Source organism: Nerophis lumbriciformis, linkage group LG02 (genome assembly GCF_033978685.3).
Source record: "Nerophis lumbriciformis linkage group LG02, RoL_Nlum_v2.1, whole genome shotgun sequence".
NCBI classification, from domain to species: Eukaryota; Metazoa; Chordata; class Actinopteri; order Syngnathiformes; family Syngnathidae; genus Nerophis; species Nerophis lumbriciformis.
The window spans coordinates 41044359-41069402 of NC_084549.2; the positions used below are offsets into that span (position 1 = coordinate 41044359).

The 25044-nt window shown below is 39.8% G+C and overlaps 1 protein-coding gene across 4 annotated transcripts in view; it reads left to right on the top strand.

Annotated features, from left to right (window-relative positions):
* Positions 1-2507: 2507 nt before the first annotated feature.
* The window catches only part of LOC133607810 (serine/threonine-protein kinase 32C-like), a 186347-nt gene continuing 163810 nt past the window's right edge, over positions 2508-25044 (top strand). For 2 of the 4 annotated variants that reach the window (XM_061962795.1, XM_061962803.1), the window contains exon 1: positions 2508-2876. In XM_061962795.1, the coding sequence (XP_061818779.1) occupies positions 2795-2876 (82 nt within the window). In that variant the 5' untranslated portion in view covers positions 2508-2794. The remainder of the gene's footprint in view (positions 2877-25044) is intronic. The other 2 variants (XM_061962787.1, XM_061962813.1) reach the window with 2 other exon arrangements.

Below are 25044 nucleotides of genomic sequence, written 5' to 3' on the forward strand. Positions count from 1 at the left end.
GCACCTGGGGATAGGTTGATTGGCAACACTAAATTGGTCCTAGTGTGTGAATGTGAGTGTGAATGTTGTCTGTCTATCTGTGTTGGCCCTGTGATGAGATGGCGACTTGTCCAGGGTGTACCCTGCCTTCCGCTCGATTGTAGCTGAGATAGGCTCCAGCGCCCCCCCGCGAGCCCAAAAAGGGACAAGCAGTAGGAAATGGATGGATGGATGGTTTTACGGTATATTAAATGAACATCATATTAGGAATGTAAATGATGCATGTGTTCAAAATGGTTGATTGATTTAAACAAAAGACAAGTCATGAAAGGATATTTGGAAAAATGCCAGTGAGCCCTTTAAATGCATTAGAAATAAGCTGAGTCAATTCAAGTAGTTGTGGGTGAGCAGTCGGAGACAGAAGTGGTGGAACTTTCCCATGAGTTCCTAAAACATTTTATTTTCGCCTGTTTTCTGCTCCGTTGTCAACTATTTATTTTATAACTGCCTATTTTGGCGAGTAATTATGATGCTTATCGCTGTTTGATGATGTTCTGGTCGGATGCGGGTCAATTGGAATTGACCTGCAGTGTGAACAACGCCTTAATGCTTTTTAATGCCCCGCGCAAACCTTAATTGCATTTGGTAGACTGCATATTTTATTCCCTTCAAGATATAAATACTCAAGTGGAAAAAACAACAACATCACCCAAACCTAAAAGCATACAATCAGAAGTAGGATGTGTGATGCTGCATGTTGTATACTGGTGGACCGTGGTCCAGAGGAGCACACATATAGAAGACCTCCTGCTACGGAAGCATTATTGTAGCATTTGCAAATAATTTTGCTACAATAATGCTTCCATATCACGGGTACAAGCGGCCGAAATGAGTTTCCTCCGCCGGGTGGCGAGGCTCTCCCTTGGAGATAGGGTGAGAAGCTCTGTCATCCGGAAGGAGCTCAAAGTAAAGCCGCTGCTCCTCCACATCGAGAGGAGCCAGATGAGGTGGTTCGGGCATCTGGTCAGGATGCCACCCGAACGCCTCCTTAGGGAGGTGTTTCGGGCACGTCCGACCGGTAGGAGGCCACGGGGAAGACCCAGGACACGTTGGGAAGACTATCTCTCCCGGCTGGCCTGGGAACGCCTCGGGATCCCCCGGGAGGAGCTGGACGAAGTGGCTGGGGAGAGGGAAGTCTGGGCTTCCCTGCTTAGGCTGCTGCCCCCGCGACCCGACCTCGGATAAGCGGAAGAAGATGGATGGATGGATGGATGGATGAATGGAATGCTTCCATATCCTGCTGGTTATGTTTCAGAACACTTTCGGGCTAATGCGCTTAACATCCTCAGCCAGGTTGTTGTGTGGCTTGCTAGCTCTGTTTATCTCCTCAAAGAAAGACATTATGTGTTATTTACACTGTCTTATAGCCCGATATGTTCTGGTTCCAGTTTGCACAGACTAATAATGTATTTCTGGAATAAAAATGCGAAATAAATCGCACATGCAGCGTGAAAGAGTCAGTAGTCACTTCAATGAGTGTCGACTCACCTAATTTCAATTGATAAATGCTAACATGGCAACTATAGCTCACGCCTGAAGGATTCGGGTGTGGTAACCATGGCAACACAGTTTTCAACGGCAAGCGTCGAAGGTCCAACTGAGCGAATTGACTTTTATTTACTTGTCTATAGCAGACTAATAAACACATCCATTTCAACACTTCACACGTATCATATAGGTAGAGAGCACACACATTTAGAATGCTTTGCCTTTCTGTGACTTTGCCCTCGACTTTGACTTATGTGTGAATATATCAGTTAAACACTTTTATAAAAGGTGATAGGATGAATCCAAATATTGATAATATTAATACCATGTAGCATGATGAGATCCGTATGGATCTCATCATGCTACAAGGGTGGATGAAAAACCATATGGTTTTTCATCCACCCTTTGGAAGCAAAAATCCAAATGATATGAATTAATGTTTGCCTTTGACTTTATGGTTTGTATATAATAAAATACAATGAATGAATAATTTTATTATTGTGTTGACATTGTTACACTTGTCTTACGTTGTTGCGTTGTTAAATAATTCACTAATACATCTGTTCAGAAAAATCTTTTTTTTTTTTTTTTTTTTAATTGCCTAAAACCTTTGCTTGTGCGTTTTTGGCAAAATCACAACATCATTCAAGTATCTTCAAAATTTGGAGCAACCCTAACACGCTGGTCAGCAACGGTTAAGCAATTTAACAAAGAGACCTAGTAAGCGTGATAAACAACTATTTCCGGTTTAGACTTTCAACATAATATCCTCTCACGATGTCTGAAAGTCATCATTTAAACCACCAAGCGGGTGTTGTGTGATTGTTGTAGTTACAATTAGTTGTGTGTATTAATAACACACGCCTATTTACTCCAATTTAGTATACAAACTGTATAGGCTGATTCGTTGAATTTCCGGTATTTTATATCTAACCACAGCTAGCTTGACGCAGCTCCCACTCCAAACGAGTAGCACAAGTCTTGGATGTTTGCGTCACAACGGAGTGAACGGACACACACTACGGAAGACGAGCGACACCGGGAAACAGGCTTAACGTTCCGGTGGAACTTGCTTTAACACATATTGGCCACCGTTGCCGTTTTCTGGCGAACAAAAGACTTCAAACTCGCGGTATTTCTGTCAAGACTAAAACAAATAAGGTAACGGACAGTTTGGGGTGAAATGTTGTTAATGTTTTCCGCGGAGAGTCTCCCACTCTGAGGTGTAGTTTCTCTTCAAGAGGCGAGGAATGCTATCTGAGCATCAATGTTTCACTGGGGAAAGTGGAAGAAGAGGATGGGAGCCAATAGTTCGTCAAAGAGACCCGTTTTCGACGAAAAAGAAGATGGTAAGTGATGGCAAAGAGCTAACACTCCGTTGGAAGTTTTTGCTGAGTCTGCGTTATTCGGTCATCGATCTGCACTATACTCAATTAGCATTAGCGTCACATGTTGTTGTTGTTGTCCAAGTTTTCTCATACTACTAATATCACTAATGTGTTCAAGATGATCTTTCTCAGTTTGGTTTCGTGGTAATAACCCGATGTATGTTCATATTGTGGGTGTAGTTTGCAGTGATGTAAAGTGATATTGAGCTGCATCACACATATAGCTGTTTCTAATATTTTGGGCACCTTAATTCGATGCATAAATATTAGCCCAGCACTACGAGAGTGCAATAAATGTGCACGTTTGTAGTAATTGCAATTTGCAGTGGGTGTAATTAACGTGTTTAAAGACCAAAATATTACCTTTACTCAAACTGTTGAATTAAACGATAAATTGACAAAGAATATCATCAATCAATCAATCAATCAATCAAAGTTTATCTATATAGCCCTAAATCACGAGTGTCTCAAAGGGCTGCACAAGCCACAACGACATGCTTGGCTCAGATCCCACATCAGGGCAAGGAAAAACTCAACCCAATGCACGTCGAGTGGATCTAGTTAATAGTGTGAGAGTCCAGTCCATAGTGGGGCCAGCAGGGGATCATCTTGAGTGGAGACAAGTCAGCAGCGCAGAGACGTCCCCGACTGATGCACAGATGAGCGGTCCACCCCGGGTCCTGACTTTGAACAGCTAGCGCAACATCTGTGGTCACCTAATCTTTGCCCCCCTTCTCCACAAAGGAGAGGGGGGCAGACGAGAGCAGACGAGAGACGGCAGATCAACTGGTCTAAAAGTGGGGTCTATTTAAAGGCTAGAGTATACAAATGAGTTTTAAAATGAGACTTAAATGCTTCTACTGAGGTAGCATCTTTAACTGTTATCATCAAATCATAATGTTAGTAGAAATTTGTACGTGTACCTAATATTGTGGCCTCAGATGACTAACATTGCATTTAAACACACTGTTGAATTAAACTCTAAATCATTTTAATGGTAAATGGATTATACTTGTATAGCGCCTTTCTACCTTCAAGTTACTCAAAGCGCTTTGACACTATTTCCCCATTCACACACACATTCACACACACACACGGATGGCGGGAGCTGCAAAGGAAGTTGCTAACCACGACTCATCAGGAGCAAGGGTGAAGTTAAAAAAAAAGTTAAAGTACCAATGATTGTCACACACACACTAGGTGTGGTGAAATTTGTCCTCTGCATTTGACCCATCCCCTTGTTCACCCCCTGGGAGGTGAGGGGAGCAGTGAGCAGCAGCGGTGGCCACACCCGGGAATCATTTTTGGTGATTTTATCCCCAATTCCAACCCTTGATGCTGAGTGCCAAGCAGGGAGGTAATGGGTCCCATTTTTATAGTCTTTGGTATGACTCACGATCTACCGATCTCAGGGCGGACACTCTAACCACAAGGCTACTGAGCAGCAATGTCTTGCTCAAGAAAACAATGGACGTGAGGTTGGTAGAAGCTGGGGATCAAACCAGGAACCATCAGGTTGCTGGCACAGCCACTCTCCCAACTGCGCCACGCGGGTTGGAAAAAAAATAATGCTCATCAAATACAATTGTTATTAGAAATGTGTAGGTGTACCTAATGTTGTGGCCTTTTAGTGTATATACTGTATTCATCGCACATTTCTCCCTCCTCAGTGTTTGCTACATGCAAATCCTGCATGCGTGGTATAAAGTGCAGCATTAGCACTGTGAGCAAAATATTTTGTTCATGCCTGAATGCTCCCTTTTTGAAAGAGGATCTCATGGAAGACAGAGAGTTAATTGCATAATTAAGGCAAGATTAGTGTCATGCATGGAAGTAATGTTAATTCATAACGGCTTGCCAGTGTGAGAGAAAATACGCCTCTCAAGGAAGTCCAGTGCTGAATCTTGGTGATAAACTGCAGCACGGCAGCGTTCAAGAGAGTTAAAGGGACAACTTGAGTAAATGAGGTCATTTCACCACAGGGATATAGTCATATTGCCTCTGTGTGTTTGTGTGTGTGTGTATCTCATGCACTACTGCATGCAAAGATAACCCATTTAAACCTGCTTCCTTTACCAGTTCCCTACAAGTCCTGCACTATTTTGCATTAGGTTTGTTATTATTTAATAGTGTATTCTGAATGGTAGGGTTAGGCATTGACCTTTCCACAACTTGACTCATTACTTAAGTAATTGTCCATCCATCCATCCATCCATCCCACCATCCATCTTTTTCCGCTTATCCGACTTAAGTAATTTTCAGTAATTTAATTAAAAATCTATATTACGATACGTATATTGCAGCCCCATGCGATAACGATGTACAGTACAGGCCAAATGATTGGACACACCTTCTCATTCAATGCGTTTTCTTTATTTTCATGCCTTCAGATTGTCACTGAAGGCATCAAAACTATGAATGAACACATGTGGAGTTATGTACATAACAAAAAAAGGTGAAATAACTGTAAACATGTTTTATATTCTAGTTTCTTCAAAATAGCCGCCCTTTGCTCTGATTACTGCTCTGCACACTCTTGGCATTCTCTTGATGAGCTTCAAGCACACCTGTGAAGTGAAAACCATTTCAGGTGACTACCTCTTTAAGCTCATCGAGAGAATTCCAAGAGTGTGCAAAGAAGTAATCAGAGCAAAGGGTGGCTATTTTGAAGAAACTAAAATATAAAACATGTTTTCAGTTTTTTATTTATTTTTTCTTAAGTACATAACTCCACATGTGTTCATTCATAGTTTTGATGCCTTCAGTGACAATCTACAATGTAAATAGTCATGAAAATAAAGAAAACTCATTGAATGAGAAGGTGTGTCCAAACTTTTGGCCTGTACTGTATTTCACAATATATGTTTGGTATATGTATGATAATAGAAACATTTTAAAACAGGTTACAAAGGCTCCTAATTTGGCTAATATTGCTTTTTTTTCCTGTTTGTACCGTGTTCTCAAAACTACGTGCTAATTTACTGTTAATAGGTGGATAGTGCTACTTTCTGTTTTAACATGGGTCTAGCTGCCCTTGTTTGGCTACTTCATATACTCCCAAAATATTATTTATTGTCAAATCCTCCATATAATATTTTTTGGGGATTTTACAAATTTGGGTATCGATTGAATACCAAGTAGTTAGAGTGGCAGTATTGGCCATACCAATATTGATACTGATTTTCAAAATATTTGAATCATTACATTTTTGATCACAGTTATAATCAGACAAAAACACAGGATGTCGTTGTAATTATCTAGTGCAATTTGAGTCAGATGCAGGGTGATAAGCTGGTGCCACCTTTTATGGATGTTTTGCCCTTTAGCCCACACTTGCCCTGGGACACCTCTTGAGGTAATGCTCATGCATTGCTTGAGCAACTTCCAACTTCGAGCCTTCCTTTCCCTCTTCAAGGCTTTGGACCAGAACCTAACTGGTTTCCCCAGCTGACTCCATCGTTGCCTTCCTGGATTCGATGTTGCAGTCAGCTGACAGACTGGCCCTCTTCTGCCTTTTATTGTGTGGTCCCTGGACTCCTTCACCTCAAACACCGTGCAGGCTTTCTCTAGCTTGAAGCCAAATTTAACTGACTTTAATAGAAGCTGGAGTGCATTTTTGCCAAAAAGTCCTGTGTCGGAGTGACAGTGAAAAAGGTCTGTCTGCAGTTTTTTAGCACATTATATCAGTGAAGTTGAATCCAAGCAAACACATATACAAAAAGTCAGATTTAAAAATATTTACAGGGTTCGTACGGGTGCTTAAAAACCTTGAAAATGCTTGGATTTTAATGTTGTGTTTTCAAGGTTTGAAAAATGTTAGAATTTTGGGTGAAGTGCTTGGAAATGTTCATCATATTTCTCGGCAGTCTGACTCAATAGGCTAATTGTAAAATGGAAACAAATAAAATACGTTTTGTTAAAAATGAAAGCTACACGTTTGATTTGTTGGCTTTGCACGAGCCCTTACATTTGGTTGTTGTCATGCCCGTCGCCCCCAAGAGGACAGTGGTGCATCGGTCCATCATACCTGGAGGTTGTCGATTTAATGAACATGATGTATGCATGATTTATGATACAAGTAAACAATAATGTTATTTCTTGTAAGGAATGATGTCTACATGAATTATAATACAAACAAACAAGTAAACAACAATAATTAATGTTATTTAATGTAAGGAATGATGTATACATGAATTATGATACAAACACACAAGTAAACAATAATTAATTTTATTTCTTGTAAGGAATGATGATGATAATGATACAAACAAACAAGTAAACAACGTTTGCAAACACCAATGACATTGAGTAGTCTACAGAAACACTGCTTCATTTTCTATGCCAGTTAATGATAACTGCTGGTTCAACGTTAGGATTAGATTTTAGCAGAATTTCTGTATTTTTCCTACAGACAGCATTTGGTGACCTCAAACAGCAAAGCTATGGATTGATTCACACCGGTTTTCGCCTTTTGAAGGGTACTAGAAAAACTGGAAAATTAATCTTAAAAGTCCTTAAAAAGTGCTTGAATTTGGCCATGGAAAAGGTTTTCAAACCTGTATTTAGATCTAATTGTTTTTCTGATTAAATTTGTAGGTATTTGTATTCTTCCAGTCTGGACCAACAACTTACAATAGTTCAGTCACAAAGACATGCTGTGCCTGCGTGCAAGTGCGCATTAAGGGTATAATTACTGGTGAGCTGCAGCAGTCAACGAGACTAAAGTCTGTTGCTGAAATCGCTGCTCCTTCTCAATGTTGTGTTTCAACTTCTATGCTAATGTTGGCCATATTTCTTTATTTGAATCTTCTGGGCTCCACTTCCAGCTGTGTAAGGGGGAAGAGGCACAACGCTGATTGAACATTATTTAGTTCGTGGGGAGCATGACTTTCGCGACGACGAGGACAGGAATGGTCGCGCACACACACACGGACAAAAAACAAATGAACACAAACTCACACACATGTACACAAACATACACACATTCACAAACACACAGGACCACCATCAATAAAGGCGAATTGTTCGGTGCAAAATTATACCGAACATTATTCAGGGTTTCCCCTTAACGTATTAGATCGTGGCGCACCACCACGGCAAAATATATGCTGCCGCAGCTTAAAAATGAGGGTTGTTTTGCGTGAAAACAAATTAAAGTAATATAATGTATTGTAGTGTCCAGAAGAAGACACACAAAGTCCAACGACCTTTTTAACTTTTATTGCAAATTTTATGCCAACAACCGTCCCAATTTCAAAGCATATTCTCTCCCGTGTACTAGGGATGTAACGGTAAACGGTATAATGATAAACTCCGGTAAAATTCCCGACGGTTAGTAATACCGTTTACATTTTTTATTACCGAAAAAACGTCATTTATTAATGCATTTTAGGCAACACTGTTTACTTCCTGGAAATGAAGTCACAACAGCACAGGCGCATGCACACTAGCGTCATTTGGCTTGAAAATCATGGCGGAACAAACTACACAGACTTTGCTCTGGAGATTTCCCCTCGGAGTAAACAGAGCCAAGCGCGTGGTTTGACTTTGCTTCATTTCCGTGGAGTCTCGGTGTGCGTTTAAGAGCGCACTGCTGTTTTTAGATGGCAACAGGTGTGGACAATACAATACAAGACCTTCGTATTGTGAGGCACATGCACTAACCCCTGTGTCACCGTGCTGCCTAGTATGTGAATGTGAGTGTGAATGTTGTCTATCTGTGTTGGCCCTGCGATAAGATAGCGACTTGTCCAGGGTGTACTCCGTCTTCCGCACGAGTGCAGCTGTGGTTGGCTCCAGGACCCCCCGCTACCTCGAGAGGGACAAGTGGTAGAAAATGGATGGATGGATAGTTTGTATACTGGCACGCTCACGCCTCCATTATTTAACTGCTAACTTTATCAGTGTTAAAAAACATCAATACTAGCTATATAGTTTTGTCATCTGTAAAGATTGTGTATTTGATGCTTTGAGTTTTATATTGATATCAAAAGTAAACACTGTTTTTTTTTTACATTACTTGTGTTTTTTTCATGTCACAAAGGTATTACTTTAGAAACCATTCATGTGACATAAGATTTTGTTAATGTTTTATTGTGTATAGTTAATTCCTATATGACATATTTCTGCTCAAACTCTAAATGGATCTGCCCCGATACAGCATCTGCATGTACATATAAATGTACATAACTTAAAGAAAATACCTCCATGTATCAAAATGTAAAAATAGAGAGATACAGGCATCATGTAATGAGAAAAAGCTGACACGTTGATATTATTAATGAACAAAAAAGATAGATGTATGGATAATGTTTATCTATAGCCTTCTTATTAGACATAACAACTTACATGATGGTATTGCCTTTACCCCTCACCCCAACACTGCTTTACCTAACAACCAGTAGTCATGATTTCAATATTGATACAAATAATCTTAATTGTTATTTTGGCCACATATGGCAGCCTTATGTGTAAGACTAGGTCTCATTCATGAACACTATTTTTATTTATATGGACAGAAAGTGCAGTTATGTCTTATGGCCATCAGGTGCAATCTTTCAAAATTCTTACATTGTTTTTTGTTTTTGAATCTCTTATGTCCATAAAGTGCTATCTTGCACAATTTTCACATTTATGTTAGTTATGTTAGTAATTTATCTTAATATGTTTTTTCTGCCATATTATTTTGGTTATAATGCTATTTTTGCTTTTTATATGCACATTAAATTTCTACATGAGGTCCATGAAACACACGAACATACACATTGTAGTATGAATGGATATATATTGTTTATTACTAACGTACAACTAGTAGTGCATCAAAAATGTAATCACTGGCACAGCTCTGCCAAAACCAGACGTTGTAATGACTAGGTCTGTGAATCTTAGAGCACCACAAGATTTGATTCTATTCGATTATTGGGGGTAAGGATTCGATTCAGAATCAATTCTCGATTCAAAACGATTCTTGATTCACAATCATCCATGCAAAACTTCCATCCATCCATTTTCTACCGCTTATTCCCTTTTGGGGTCGCGGGGGGCGCTGGAGCCTATCTCAGCTACAATCGGGCGGAAGGCTGGGTACACCCTAGACAAGTCGCCACCTCATCGCAGGGCCAACACAGATAGACAGACAACATTCACACTCACATTCACACACTAGGGCCAATTTAGTGTTGCCAATCAACCTATCCCCAGGTGCATGTCTTTGGTTTTGTATAATAACATTTTACCCAAACATTTAATAAAGTGAAATAAAAATAAAGCAACAAGAGAAGTATCCAACACTTCTCTTTTCTAAAGTAAATCTCTGTCCAGCCAGACAGACTGGACAGGACAGATAAAAAAAAAAAATCATAAAAAAAAAAAAAAAGAAAACATTTTTTTTAATGACTTTATGAAATTGATCAAAAATCGTTACAAGTAATGATCGCGATTAATTAGAAAATCGATTTTTTTTGGACAACCCTATTAATGACGTTAGCAATACGCACAGAATTGTCTGAATCAGAGGCAGCATGACTGCAATGTGGACGTACCGTAAATTCTGGACTACAAGCCACTAATTGTTCTCAACACTTGAATTCTGCGGCTTATAAAACAGTGCGGCTAATTTATAGATTAAAAATGGTGTGTTATTGGTGCCATCTTTTTGATGAGTTTGCTCACTGCAGGTGCTTCGAGTTAAAAATCTACTTCCTGTTTTTCCCTAAACCGTAATTAAGTAAAACCGTCCATAGGGTTTCTGCTCAAAATTATTCTTCATTCATTATTCCACTTAATAGCTGAAAATTTCACAATTTAACTAAACCAAATCATACTTACTAAACCGTCCCATGTGTGATGTCCGTAGGAGTGTTTTTATGCATATTTGTACGCGCTATCTTAATGTAATGAAGCTAGCGTCGTTAGAAGTAGCTAATATGCTAATAAGTCTACGACTGTCTCGATTAGTGTTATTCACTTGCAATGGCATTCTTTTTGTATTGTTTCAGTTTCTTAAATTCACCCAAACATACAGTGGACTTATTGAGTTTGATTGAAGAGCTAGTTTCCGCAGTTAGTGGGTCTATGACGATGACTTTTTTTTGTTTGATTGGCTGTTTTACTGGCGTATTACAGGCACCGTTTGGAAATAATTAAGGTGTGAAAAAATAATTAACAAAATATTTCTGTGTAGATAACGCTTTTCACAAGGCATATATATATATATATCTGCGTCTTATAGTCCGGTGCGGCTAATATTAGGAAAATATTTTTTTCTTTTAAATTTTAGTGGGTGCGGCTTATACTGTAAATACTGTACTTTAATACACTGCATCCGGAAAATTTTCACAGCGCTTCACTTTTCCCCACATTTTATGTTACAGCCTTATTTTCAAAATGGAATAAATACATTTTTGTTCTTAAAATTCTACAGAAAATACCCCATAATGACAATGTAAGATTTGTTATTTTTTTAATTTTTTGTTTATTTATTAAAAATAAACAACTCAAAATTCACATGTACATAAGTATTCACAGCCTTTGCTCAATACTTTGTTAATGCACCTTTGGCAGCAATTACAGCCTCAAGTATTTTTGAATACAATGCCACAAGCTTGGCACACTTACAGTATCTTTGGGCAGTTTTGCCCATTCCTCTTTGCCTATTCCTCTTTGCAGCACCTCTCAAGTGAAGTGAAGTGAAGGGAAGTGAATTATATTTATATAGCGCTTTTCTCTAGTGACTCAAAGCGCTTTTACATAGTGAAACCCAATATCTAAGTTACATTTAAACCGGTGTGGGTGGCACTGGGAGCAGGTGGGTATAGTGTCTTGCCCAATGACACAACGGCAGTGACTGGGATGGCGGAAGCGTGAATCGAACCTGGAACCCTCAAGTTGCTGGCACGGCCACTCTACCAACCAAGCTATGCCGCCCCTCTCAAGCTCCATCAGGTTGGATGGGAAGCGTTGGTTTTCAACCAGGATGTTTCTGTACATTTCTGCATTCAGCCTTCCCTCTATCCTAACATCCCCACAGCATGATGCTTCCGTACCTGGTTTCCTCCAAACATGATGCCTGGCATTCACGCCAAAGAGTTCAATATTTGTCTCATCAGACCAGATTATTTTGTGTCTCATGGTCTGAGAGTCTTTCAGGTGCATTTTGGCAAACTGATTTTTTTACTAAGAGATGGCTCCCGTCTGGCCACTCAATCATACAAGCCTGATTGGAGAAATGCTGCAGGGATGATAGTCCTTCTGGAAGGTTCTCCTCTCTCCACAGAGGAATGCTGTAGCTCTGACAGAGTGACCATCGGGTTGTTGGTCACCTCCCTGACTAGACTGAGAGGAATGCAGCAATGTACAGACATCATGGATGAAAACCAACGCTTCCCATCCAACCTGAATGGAGCTTGAGAGGTGCTGAGAAGAGAAACGGGCAAAGAGGAATGGGAAAAACTGCCCAAAGATAGGTGGGCCAAGTTTGTGGCAACGTATTCAAAACGACTTGAGGCTGTAATTGCTGTCAAAAGGTGTATCAACAAAGTATTGACCAAAGGCTGTAAATACTTATGTACATGTGATTTTTTTATTTTTGTAATTATTTTTAATACATTTGCAAATGTTTTTAAATAATTGTTTTCACACTGTCATTATGAGGTATTGCTTGTAGAATTATGAGGACAAAAATTAATGTATTAAATTTTGAAATAAGGCTGTAACATAACAAAATGTGGAAAAAGTGAAGTGCTGTGAATACTTTCCGAATGCACTGTACATCCGAGACATACCGGTGGATAGCGATCTACAAAATGTACGAGGACAGTGGCCACTTATAAGTAGAGGAAGGCTTGCAGCAGTGTGAAGCAAGTGTGACGTCAGGGGAGGCCTGGGCGATATAGCCTAAAAATAATATCTCTGATTTTCTTAACAACACATTAGACTTACGATTTAAAAATTTTTTTTTTTTAAAGAAACCAATGAATACAAACGACAGTGATAATTCAAAACCAGTTTTGCTTTTATTTGATCAAAAACTAGTTGTTTAAAATGACACTGCATGCAATGCATCTTACTCTTAGCAAAAACCGCGCTGCCGAAACCGGATGTAAACAAAACTTATGCCATTGTCTGGAGCGTTGTCAGCATGTCTGCGATATGTACGTAACTTTAACATGTCCCAGATATATCCGCAGACAGCGATCTGCAAAATGTGCAAATATTAAGAAGGCAGTGGCGGCTTTTAAAGGGGAACATTATCACCAGACCTATGTAAGCGTCAATATATACCTCGATGTTGCAGAAAAAAGACCATATATTTTTTTAACCGATTTCCGAACTCTAAATGGGTGAATTTTGGCGAATTAAACGCCTTTCTATTATTCGCTCTCGGAGCGATGACGTTGTGACGTCACATTGGGAAGCAATCCGCCATTTTCTCACTTTCGTCTGTGTGTTGTCGGAGGATGTAACAACACGAACAGGGACGGATTGAAGTTGCACCAGTAGCCCAAAGATGCGAAAGTGGCAAGAAATTGGACGAAATTGGTTCAAAATATGAGGGTGTGGGGAAAGCCGACGAAATGGTCAGTCGTTTGTTCCACACACTTTACCGACGAAAGCTATGCTACGACAGAGATGGCAATAATGTGTGGATATCCTGCGACACTCAAAGCAGATGCATTTCCAACAATAAAGTCAAAGAAATCTGCCGCCAGACCCCCATTGAATCTGCCGGAGTGTGTGAGCTATTCAGGGACAACGGACCTCGGTAGCACGGCAAGCAATGGCGGCAGTTTGTTCCCGCAGACGAGCGAGCTAAACCCCCTGGATGTCTTGGCTCACACCGTCCCTTATGCCACCGAAGATGATCAAGAGAAGAATATCGACCCTAGCTTCCCTGGCCTGCTGACATCAACTCCAAAACTGGACAAATCAGCTTTCAGGAAAAGAGAGCGGATGAGGGTATGTCTACAGAATATATTAATTAATGAAAACTTTATTCATTACTTGCGGTTTTACGTAAATTATTATACATAAACTGTGTTTACCAATAATTTAGCTTAAAAACATTTATTTTTTTCAATCATTCGAGTACATTCGGGTAGTCTTGTGTAATGCAGTATTTTGTGTCTATTTAGGTATGGTTAACCTGAGTGCTGAAATCGTGGAAAAATATATGTTCTTAGCGCGCCTGAAATGGGCTGTCTGCACTCTCAATGTGCATGTTGTTGCCAAATGTATTTCATATGCTGTAAACCTAGCTCATAGTTGTTAGTAATTATCTTATCAGACAGTGTTAAGGCGCTGAAATCCGAGTCTGAATCCGAGCTAATGTCGCTATACCTTGCTGTTTGTTTGTATTGGCATCACTGTGTGACGTCACAGGAAAATGGACGGGTGTATATAATGATGGTTAAAATCAGGCACTTTGAAGCTTTTTTTAGGGATATTGCGTGATGGGTAAAATTTTGAAAAAAACTTCGAAAAATAAAATAAGCCACTGGGAACTGATTTTTAATGATTTTAACCCTTTTGAAATTGTGATAATGTTCCCCTTTAAAGACAGAAAGTCCATCTGGAACAACAGCGCAAAGCAAGTGTGACACCATGCTCGCTGCAGCTCGCCTCGTTGGTTAGGGACATCGATGGACAGAAGTAGAGTCTCTAAACATTGCTACATTTTTTATTATAACACCAGAAAAATATTCTAGATTTGTTGTTTTTTAATAAAAAAGTCATTAAAATCTCTAGACTCTTAAAAAAAATCTCAACTAAGTACTTTGTACAATAAGCATTAACAATTGAAAAATGGCTAAACGATAAAAAAATATATATGTAAATACTAATTCATAATAACAGATTTGTATTTAAATGTATGTATACATTTTTTTGAGCCTCTTTCAAAAATACGTATATCACCATTACAAATTATGCAATTTATTCAATGACATGGTGGTGACTACGCCCAAAAACCAAGCGTCTTTTTGTTTTGTTCTTGCTATTCCCTGGTCCAAATTGTCGAAATACATCCTCAGACTTTTTCTGTCCAGGTGACAGGCATGAGTTTATCTACAATAAATTTCCAAGGGTCAGGTAAGTGAGGAAACAGCAGCCCACTCGATGATGTAAACATAGGGACACACAGTAGTCATCACGTCGCTGCTATAACAAGTTATAATAACAATATCACTAATATTTGTTTAATACTCAAATCACAAAATTTAAATGGATTATTGTTGGCGGTGTTTGTATTGTTATTTATGGGATTTTTTGGATGGAATAGATGACCTCCCATTTGTCCCACTGTTAGCGGACTTTTATTTACGAGTTAGAATGCATTATAAAAAAAAGCCATCCATCGTCATGTCTTTCATAATGATTGTGAACGACAGGCAAAATTCCAAAGAAAGTGCAGTTCCCCTTTAAACATCCATCCATCCATCCCCATCCATTTTCTACTGCTTGTCCGGAGGTCGCGGGGGGTGCTGGAGCTTATCCCAGCTGCACTCTGGCGGAAGGCAGTGTACACCCTGGACAAGTCGCCCCTTCATCGCATGGCCAACACAGATAGACAGACAACATCCACACTCACATTCACAGAGGGCCTCTTTTAGTTTGTTTCTTGTTGCACTCAAAGAACAATTTACAAGTGTATGTATAACACATAGCCTGCCATAATCTAGGATTAGGTTAGAATAGAATATAAAGTTTTATTGATTTATGGTTGCCACTCTTGGTCTGTGTTGTAAGACACATACAATCATTAGTAATTACTAAAACAATACTATGGCTGAGACTACACAGATAAGACACGTAGCAGGTAAAACAAATTGTTAAAAATAAAACACAAATTGTGCAAATTTGGTACAAAATTCAGTCATTTCACTTCTATTAGTTTACGCTACGTGGGCGGCTTAGATTCTGCTAATATTTGGTAACAAGCAAACCAGTTGTGTGCATGTCTATGTGTCTATATGTTCACAGCAGAGGAGGTATTTAACTACATTACCTTTAAACTTATTGTGCAGGTCTGGATGATTGTTATTTACATGTTTACAACAGTTTGAAGCACATGTGGTAATACTGCAGTGTCTTGCCACCTTTGGCGAGGCATGTTTTAAAGCACTGCTTGCAGTGCGGCACTTTTTTGTTTAAAGCGTCACCTTGATCGATAGTTTTGAAGCTAAAAAAATACCTCCATATTGCGCTTCACCCACCCTCTTTATCAACCAGTAGAATTGCCTTCATTTGACATTTTCCCTCTACACACTGTTTCTGTTTTGTGTGTGTGTGCGTGTGTGTGTGTGTGTGTGTGTGTGTGTGTGTGTGTGTGTGTGTGTGTGTGTGTGTGTGTGTGTGTGACACACTCAACATGCTCCTTGGTTCTGTTTGTTACCGCTGCACAGCAACATGTGAATGAAAAAAAAGAGTCTCTGCAGGTTTTCTGAGCCCTGGTCAGGCAGCGGCTTTTTGCGATCTCCTGGATAGGAGGAAGAGGAGTCCTGATGATCTTTTCCGCCGTCCTCACCACTCTCTGCAGAGACTTCCAGTCTGAGGCACTGCAGGCTCCAGTCCAGACAGAGATGCTGTTGGTCAATAGGCTCTCTATAGTGCCTCTGTAGAATGTGCTGAGAATGGGGGGAGGGAGCTGTGCTCTTTTCATCTGACGCAAAAAGTGCATGCGCTGCTGAGCTTGTAGGGACCAGGTTATATTGTCAGTTATCTGCACCCCCAGGAACTTGGTGCTGCTTACTATCTCCACCGCTGTGCCATTGATGAAGAGTGGAGTGTGGCTGGACTGGTGCTTCCTGAAGTCGACGATGATCTCCTTGGTCTTGTTGATGTTCAGGACCAGGTTGTTGGTTCTGCACCAGTCAACCAGATGTTTACCTCCTCCCTGTAATCCATGTCGTTGTTGTCACGGATGAGGCCCACTACTGTCGTGTCGTCCGCATACTTCACAATGTGGTTAGTAGTGGACCTGGCGCAGCAGTCATGGGTCATCAACGTGAACAGCAGCGGACTCAGGACGCAGCCCTGGGGGGAGCCGGTGCTCAGGGAGATGGCACTGGATGTGTTGTCGCCCACTCTCACAGACTGTGGTCTATCTGTGAGGAAGTCAAGCAGCCAGTTGCATAGGGGGGTACTGAATCGAAGGGGGGCCAGTTTGCTCACCAAATGCTGCGGGATGATGGTGTTGAACGCCGAGCTGAAGTCCTGAAACAACATCCGCACATGTGTGTCCTTTCCTTCCAGATGTTCTAAGCTCAGTTGGAGTGCAGAGGAGATGGCGTCCTCTGTGGAGCGGTTAGGGCGATAGAACAATAGAACAATGACAGTGAATAATGACGACAAAGTCAAGTAAACGATTGTGAGTTCAAACTCCGGCCGAGTCATACCAAAGACTATAAAAATGGTACACATTACCTCCCTGCTTGACACTCAGCAACAAGGGTTGGAATTGGGGTTTAAATCACCAAACATTATTCCCGGGCGCGCCCACCGCTGCTGCTCACTGCTCCCCTCACCTCCAAGTGGGTGATCAAGGGTGATGGGTCAAATGCAGAGAATAATTTCGCCGCACCTCATGTGTGTGTGACAATCATTGATACTTTAACTTTAACTTAACAGGTGTGGTGAATGATGTCCTTATAGCAACCGCTACAATACCGTATAACCCTAGTCCAAACTAGACTGAGTTTAGTTTGAGTGATTTAATCTGTCTCTCAATCAAACGAACATGTTTCTACTCTAACGGACTGTTTCCAAAACCATCATTTCAGCAGCTTTGTTTCAAGTGATTTACAGACACTTTGTGAAGGACTACGAGCTAGCAGAGCCGCCGCTAATGTTACGTTTTTACGGTATTCTACTCATAGTAATGTTACTAGTAGTTGTGACATGTAGAAGACTGAAAGGTTTATTACAATTTTGTGAGTTTTGTGTTTTTACGTACTTTGAAACAACAGTACACCCAGCGCAGTGACTCTACACTTTCTCTGCAGTGAGTTTGAGGAGCCTACAGAATACCATGGCTCTGCCTCTTATCCTAAAAAGGCAGATGCTTATCACATTTAAAATGTCAGTAACAGGAATAATAGAGGTTAAATATTACTATTTATTTTCAATATTTAAGAAAAAAAAAAAGCCTGTACCAATTGAAAAAAGGCAGATGACGATATATGTCAAAATGGCGCTTATAATCGGTCGATCCCTAGTGTCAACTCATCGAAGCTTTAGCCATATTGTTTTCTTCACTGTATCATTCTATGGTGGTACAGTACAAAAAGAACGTTCTCAAAATGTGAGTAAAAAACATGACAAGCAAAACAAATATGCACATAACTACATACAAACTTATTTCTGTCGCTTATTTCGGTGATTTTTGACGACCTGTGAGTCCTTGAAAGTAGCTGGCTGAGTCCTATCTGTGTATTGGTGCAGGCCAAGGTGGATGGCTGCGTGCGCACAGGACAGTTACTTTTGCTGATTATTGTTTTGGAATGGTTTGGTAGCCTGTTTGGTTTTTGCAATAAGAGATTGTGGATAGACTATTTCTTCATCATACTTACTGTAAATTGTCCAGGTTGAGATTGCAGTGTTTTTAGACCCACAGCAGCACCTAGTTCTAATTGAGAACAGCAATAAGTGCTTTCATTCAGACTTTCCAAAAGTCTCCACTAAATTTTTTGTTCGTCAGTTTTTGAACCAAGCTTATCTAGAGGGCTCTGAATACTTGCTAAATATACCGACAGTCTATAAATTATAATGTGTTTATGAGCGAGGGCAGACACCAAATCTCTCTATGGCAGTCCAAATGTACTCTTGGTGTGTTGCAATTTCACATGGATACTTTTATACGTTTATTTATTCAAGACAATGCACATAGATGAACAATCTGATTTATAGACTAGAAATGAGCTGGATCATAGCGTAGTTGATCATTTGTAGTCATCTGTAGTCCCAAAACATAAAAACACAGGACAATATAACAATAATCTTAAAAAAAACTTACAAAAAAAATAAAAACAATGAAATAGGCATTACTGTGAATTTTTAAGAAACAATTTGAGATGCTCTTTAGAAGTGTAAAAAATTGAATATTCTCTAAAAATATATGATATATACTGTTTGTCCATAGGTTGTTTTTCTGTCGGGGATGTCAAGATCTCCTCTGGAAGAGATGGCAGTTTTTTTTTGTTTAAAACTTTGTATTTCTTTGACATTTTGGTTGTACTCTGATTTGTACAACTTCATAAATATTTTAATTTAGAAGCTTCACTTTAACTTTACCCCTCACATTTTGTCCCTTTTGTCTGTGGTGAATAGAGAAACAAAGAGCCTTTTGGTGTTAATGATCTACCTGGAGCCGGCATCCATCACTTCTTATCATCAGTATGAGACAAGTGCCATTTACGTGTGACTGATCAGGCACTAAAGAAAGTTTATCCAATATAATCAGTCTCCATCACCTTTTAGGGTGTGCTCACTCTCTTCTCTCCCCGTACCATCATGATCCATAGATCATCATAGAGATTCTACAAGTCTGCTTTTTATGCGGCAGAACTGTATCCCACTGACACATTGGACATCATTTATCATCCAACACATCTGCAGCCATGTTTCTGTGCACAACAAAGGTCATAGTTTTTAGATGAAACATGTTGACGTTGTGTGTTTTATTTTTTCATTGTGTAATCCACTTATCTTGATGCCCCTCAGACTGGCTGACTGACGTCAACATAAGTGGTTGTTGACAAAGCTGAAATCGAAACCACCACTAACCACTGCTGGTACATTAATTGTGACTTTCGGCAAAGACACGAGGAGAATGGGCGGGATTATTTTCCTCCCTTTTGTGTATATTTTTATTTCAATTATTCTCTTCTCAAATGATATTGTAGTGACAGGAGTATTGTGTGTGGTTTTGAACTGTGATTTAGGGGTTGAGCTATAATGGGCAGTAGGTAACACGAGAGCAAAACAGAGCTGTGGAGTCGTGTTGGCTATATTGAAGTGTGAAGTACATTTTGCTGTAAGATATATATGTTTTGTAGACGGCATTGCCAATAACAGGCTGATTTGTGCATTTGCCTCATCAACATTAGTTGACTTGACATTATTTTGTAGGCTTAAAGGGGAACTTTTTGGAATTTTGACGATCGTTCACAATCATTATGAAAGACATGACGATGGATGGATTTTTTTTAATGCATTCTAAATATTAAATAAACATTCCTCTAAAAGTCTGCTGACAGCGGAGCCAATGGGAGGTCCTCTATTTTGCCCATAAAATCCCATAGATAACCATTCCAAAAAGCGCCATCTATACTCTATTGACAGTTCGTGATTTGAGTATTAACCAAGTATTAGGGATATTGTTATTTTAAGCACAAACGCAGACAAGCTATTTATAGCGGCGACGTGATAACTACCGTGTGATCCTATGTTTACATCATCAAGTGGTCTGCTGATTCCTCGCTTCCTTGTTCCTTGGAAGTTAATTGTAGATTATAAATCATGCCTCTCACCTGGAAAGTAGATGGATGAGGATATAATCCGACAAGTTGGGACTATTTGACAGCCATTTAGGACCTGGAACTGGCGAGAAAGACACGGAAAGCGCTTGGGTCCCCCTCCACAATCTGTTTCTTTGTGAGTATTATGAGATATTCTTCATCTAAATGGGAATATATGAACATTCTAACAGTTGGCATCCTAATGACAGCAGACATTGTACATTAAGTGATGTTTTATTATGTTTGTTGGCTCTCATAAAGTCTGCAGTTAGCAGAAATCAGTGATAATAAAAGCAAGTGTTATGCGTTTTTGTAATTAATGTGTATGCTTAAAGGAGCCATATGTAAGAATTGCATGTAAAGTCATCATTAAATGGCCCTGATATGTCAAAAGGCATTAATAAATCATGTTCTTTTCAAATAGGGGGAGGGGACTACAGAATTTTGACCATGATTGCAGTACCATTTCTGGCCAGATTCTTACATATTGCTCCTTTTTAAAATGATTAAAATACATAAATATTAAATGTTATTATTAACGGTGCCTGTTATTACATTACATATTACATTATGTATATAAAATCCTAATGGAGGTGTTTGGATGTTTTTTTAAGGGCAGAGTTGAACGACTAACATAGGCTCCATTGTAAGCTGACTTTTGATCGCATTTGTTTAACATTTAGAATGCATTAAAAAAAATAACATCCATTGTCAATTCTCGCATAATGATTGTTAACGATAGGCAAAATTAAAAAAAAAAAGTGCCATTTTCCTTTACGCCTGTTGTATACTCTTGCGTCATGTGACTTGCGTAAGTGACACCGTCTTTCCCTATCCCCCTGCGTAGCTTCCCGCAAGCCTTGCGTACACTTCCCAAAATTTCAAGCTTTGCGTCTTTGGCGACGTAGACTGCAGAACATTCTAAACATTCTGTAATTGAGGACGATCAACCAGAACATGTTACTAAAGAATATACACAATATTTCAGCCTGCCAGGAACTTTCTCCCCCTATATTCCTTAACTTATGCACTAGCATTTTTAGGTAGAATTATCACATAATAAATTACAAAACATCATTGTCAATCAAGCATGATCGTATTTAAGCCATTTTTAATTTTGATTAGTGTAGTTAGACCAGCTATGACACGTAGCGCTATTGTTTTGAAGCCGGAAGTGTGAGTTTTGTTTGAGAAGAGGTGTCTTGACATGTTTTGACGACAGACAAGACAGACAACAAAATGGTGCCTCCTGACTTCCAACCTACTGTCTTCCCTTTCTGCTGAGTTAATATCCCACCTTACTAAACCAGTTACAGTAATAAGTCTGCTTTGCAAAATGAGCATGGTATTCATTAGGGGTGTAACGGTACACAAAAATTTCGGTTCGGTACGTACCTCGGTTTAGAGGTCACGGTTCGGTTCATTTTCGGTACAGTAAGAAAACAACAAAATATACATTTTTTGGTTATTTATTTACCAAATTTGTAAATAATGGCATAACATACATATACACACAGGGTCCATTGCCAGGGTTAATGTGGTCAACATATATAAAATAAAAACTAAATAAGATAAGGCTCAGAATGGTTTCTTAACAAAATATTTCTACATATAAAGTGCTTTTTTTGATTGATTGATTGAGACTTTTATTAGTAGATTGCACAGTAAAGTACATATTCTGTACAATTGACCACTAAATGGTAACACCCGAATAAGTTTTTCAACTTGTTTAAGATGGGGTCCACGTTAATCAACATTAAACTGCGTCAAGTTGTTGCTCAGATGAAATAAAATGACACAACTTTTCTTATACATATAAAAAGTGCAACATTAAACAGTTTCAAGTCAACTCAGCCTCAGATTAACTTTTGTCCCCTCCCCCCAGCCTGGCTAACTTGGCAGTAAGAGGTGGGAGCTGTTTGCTCGTCTTTATCTTTGTTGAAGCGATGTTCACTTGGGGGTGGTGCCGCTTCAAATGGGTTAGCATGTTTGACCTGTTGGCAGAAGCATGCCTTACCGCTGCTGAACAATGTCGGCAAACCTCCGTCCTCCATTGTTGTATCGCACCGCGCAGCCGAAGTGTTCCCAAACGGGAGATCTTAACGAGGCAGGAGGGTCTTCCAGCTCTGGCTTTTATATGTTGTCGTAGCTTGGTCGTTGCTAGCATGAACCAAACCGAAAACGAACCGAAACCCCCTTTTCGAAACGGTTCAATACAAATACACGTACCGTTACACCCCTAGTATTCATGTTTAAAAAAAAAAAAGAGTTTGTGCATGTGCCTCACAATAGGAAGGTCCTGAGTAGTCCTGGGTTCGGTCCTGCGCTCGGGATCTTTCTGTGTGGAGTTTGCATGTTCTCCCCGTGACTGCGTGGGTTCCCTCCGGGTACTCCGGCTTCCTCCCACCCCCAAAGACATGCACCTGGGGATAGGTTGATTGGCAACACTAAATGGGCCCTAGTGTGTGAATGTGAGTGTGAATGTTGTCTGTCTGTCTGTGTTGGCCCTGTGATGAGGTGGCGACTTGTCCAGGGTGTACACCGCCTTCCGCCTGAATGCAGCTGAGATAGGCTCTAGCACCCCCCGCCACCCCAAAAGGGACAAGCGGTAGAAAATGGATAGATGGAGGTTGTAATGTCCCCACACTTGACTTGATTTCACCTGCATTGTGGTTACGAGTTGCTACGCTGACTCGCTTCTGTTTGGAAAAACATCAGTGATTACGTCACCAAGTAATGTTGACAAATGAATTTGTCAGTGACATATATCTTATCTAAAAGGTTGATTTTCATATTGCATGTTAGAATGATGTTGTTTTTTGGGGGACAAACACGTACTGAAGTCCATCCATCCATTTTCTACCGCTTGTCCCTTTTTTGGGGTCGTGGGGGCTGCTGGAGCCTATCTCAGCTGCATTCGGGCGGAAGGCGGGGTACACCCTGGTCAAGTCGCCACCTCATCGCAACGTATTGAAGTGATTTCATTTAATTTGAACGGGCAACACTATTTTATAGTACCATTTTTTTTAGGTAAGAGCTGCGGCACGTAACTAATTCAGGATCAGGATTCAGGATTCAGGATGCTTTATTATTGTCCATTCTTTAACATGTACAAGACACATAAGAACTGAAATTACATTTTCATTAAACTTGTATCCCAAGGTACCACTGTATATAGTATGTTACCGCTCCCCAATTGCAACTGTTCAAATGCCATTCAGTTGCATATTCATTGTTTTACAATTAAGAAAGCTTTTTGTTTTTAACTGTAAAAATCTAAGATGGTGTTAACGGCTTGCTCATCTTCCACGTGCTTGCCTTGTTTCTCTTGAGTGCAGTTTAAGAGGTTTTTTTTCCCTGGCTGTGTCTGTTTGTGTACACTTTACTGGCCAACAATTTGCCCTTGGTAGAGTTCTGTTCTTTCGGAGTGCTGTTGTTAATTCATGCTGTTGTTAATTAAGAAGAATTGGGCATAGGGCATATCACCATTGAGAAGAGTTTACTATTCATGTCCATCTGCTTATCTTGTAAACTTTAAAGTGTGGATTCTGCAGTTTGCCTCCTTTGTAACACAGCTGCTTCTCTTTCATCATGTTTCATCCCTTGCACTGATAACTGTGGGAAGTGCATCGTGTTGTAGGTGCTGTTTTCGGCTGTGGCCTCCTTTTAAGTCTGTTTGAAATTTAATGTAACAAGTATGTGAGTAAAATCACATTTAGCGGCAAACGCAGTGGCATATTCCAGCAGTGGGGTTCAAGTTCAAGGCATTTGGAAATGTCCCCATTATGGGCGAAAAAATGTTTATTTTATTTCATTCTACTATAAAGCTAGTTTCCATCGGCAAAGCCAGGCCGGACAACAGATATGACCGGGTCGGGGAACTTTATTTTGAAAGTTTCCCGACCCAGTCAGCTGTTTTTAGACACATCACACCAGGAAGCTACAACAGCTCTGACGAAGGCTAAAGTGTCAGCCGAAACTGTCAGCAGGTAAGACACCTCTCTTAAATTAAAATCTTTGTCTGAACACAAGAATTTGGCACCTATATAGTTTGATGAGAATGTAGTAAATGGTTGAAATGCTAGCTGTTGTTCTTAAAGAACCTATGACTAAAGTAAACTTTAATTTTGTGTCCTTAGGACCTTACGATTAGTTACTCAAGAATTCAAATGGTAAAATATATGGGATACCCTGTATGTATGTATGTATGTATGTACATATGTAAGCTATGATGGTGATTATGAATATAACAATGTAAATATAAAATATTACATATTAGTAGGGATGGGAATTGATCAGATTTATCCGGTTCCTATTCCACTTTTGATTCTGCTCAACGATTCGGTTCTTATCGATTATATGGAAAAAAGTTAACAAAAAGGTGGATTAGCATCAATTTTGTTTAGATTCAAGCTAACAGGACCTTACAAAGCCAACAGTGGGGTCTTAAAAATCTAGACTCACTAAGTATTAGTTTCATACCGTCAGAGGTAACGGCATTAATGTGATTATTTTGAAACTGCAATACCACGGTATCTACAATACCCTTATATCCCTATTCTATACTCCAATACAATATAAGACAGTGGTGTTTTTACGGTGTGTTCAAGGACCAC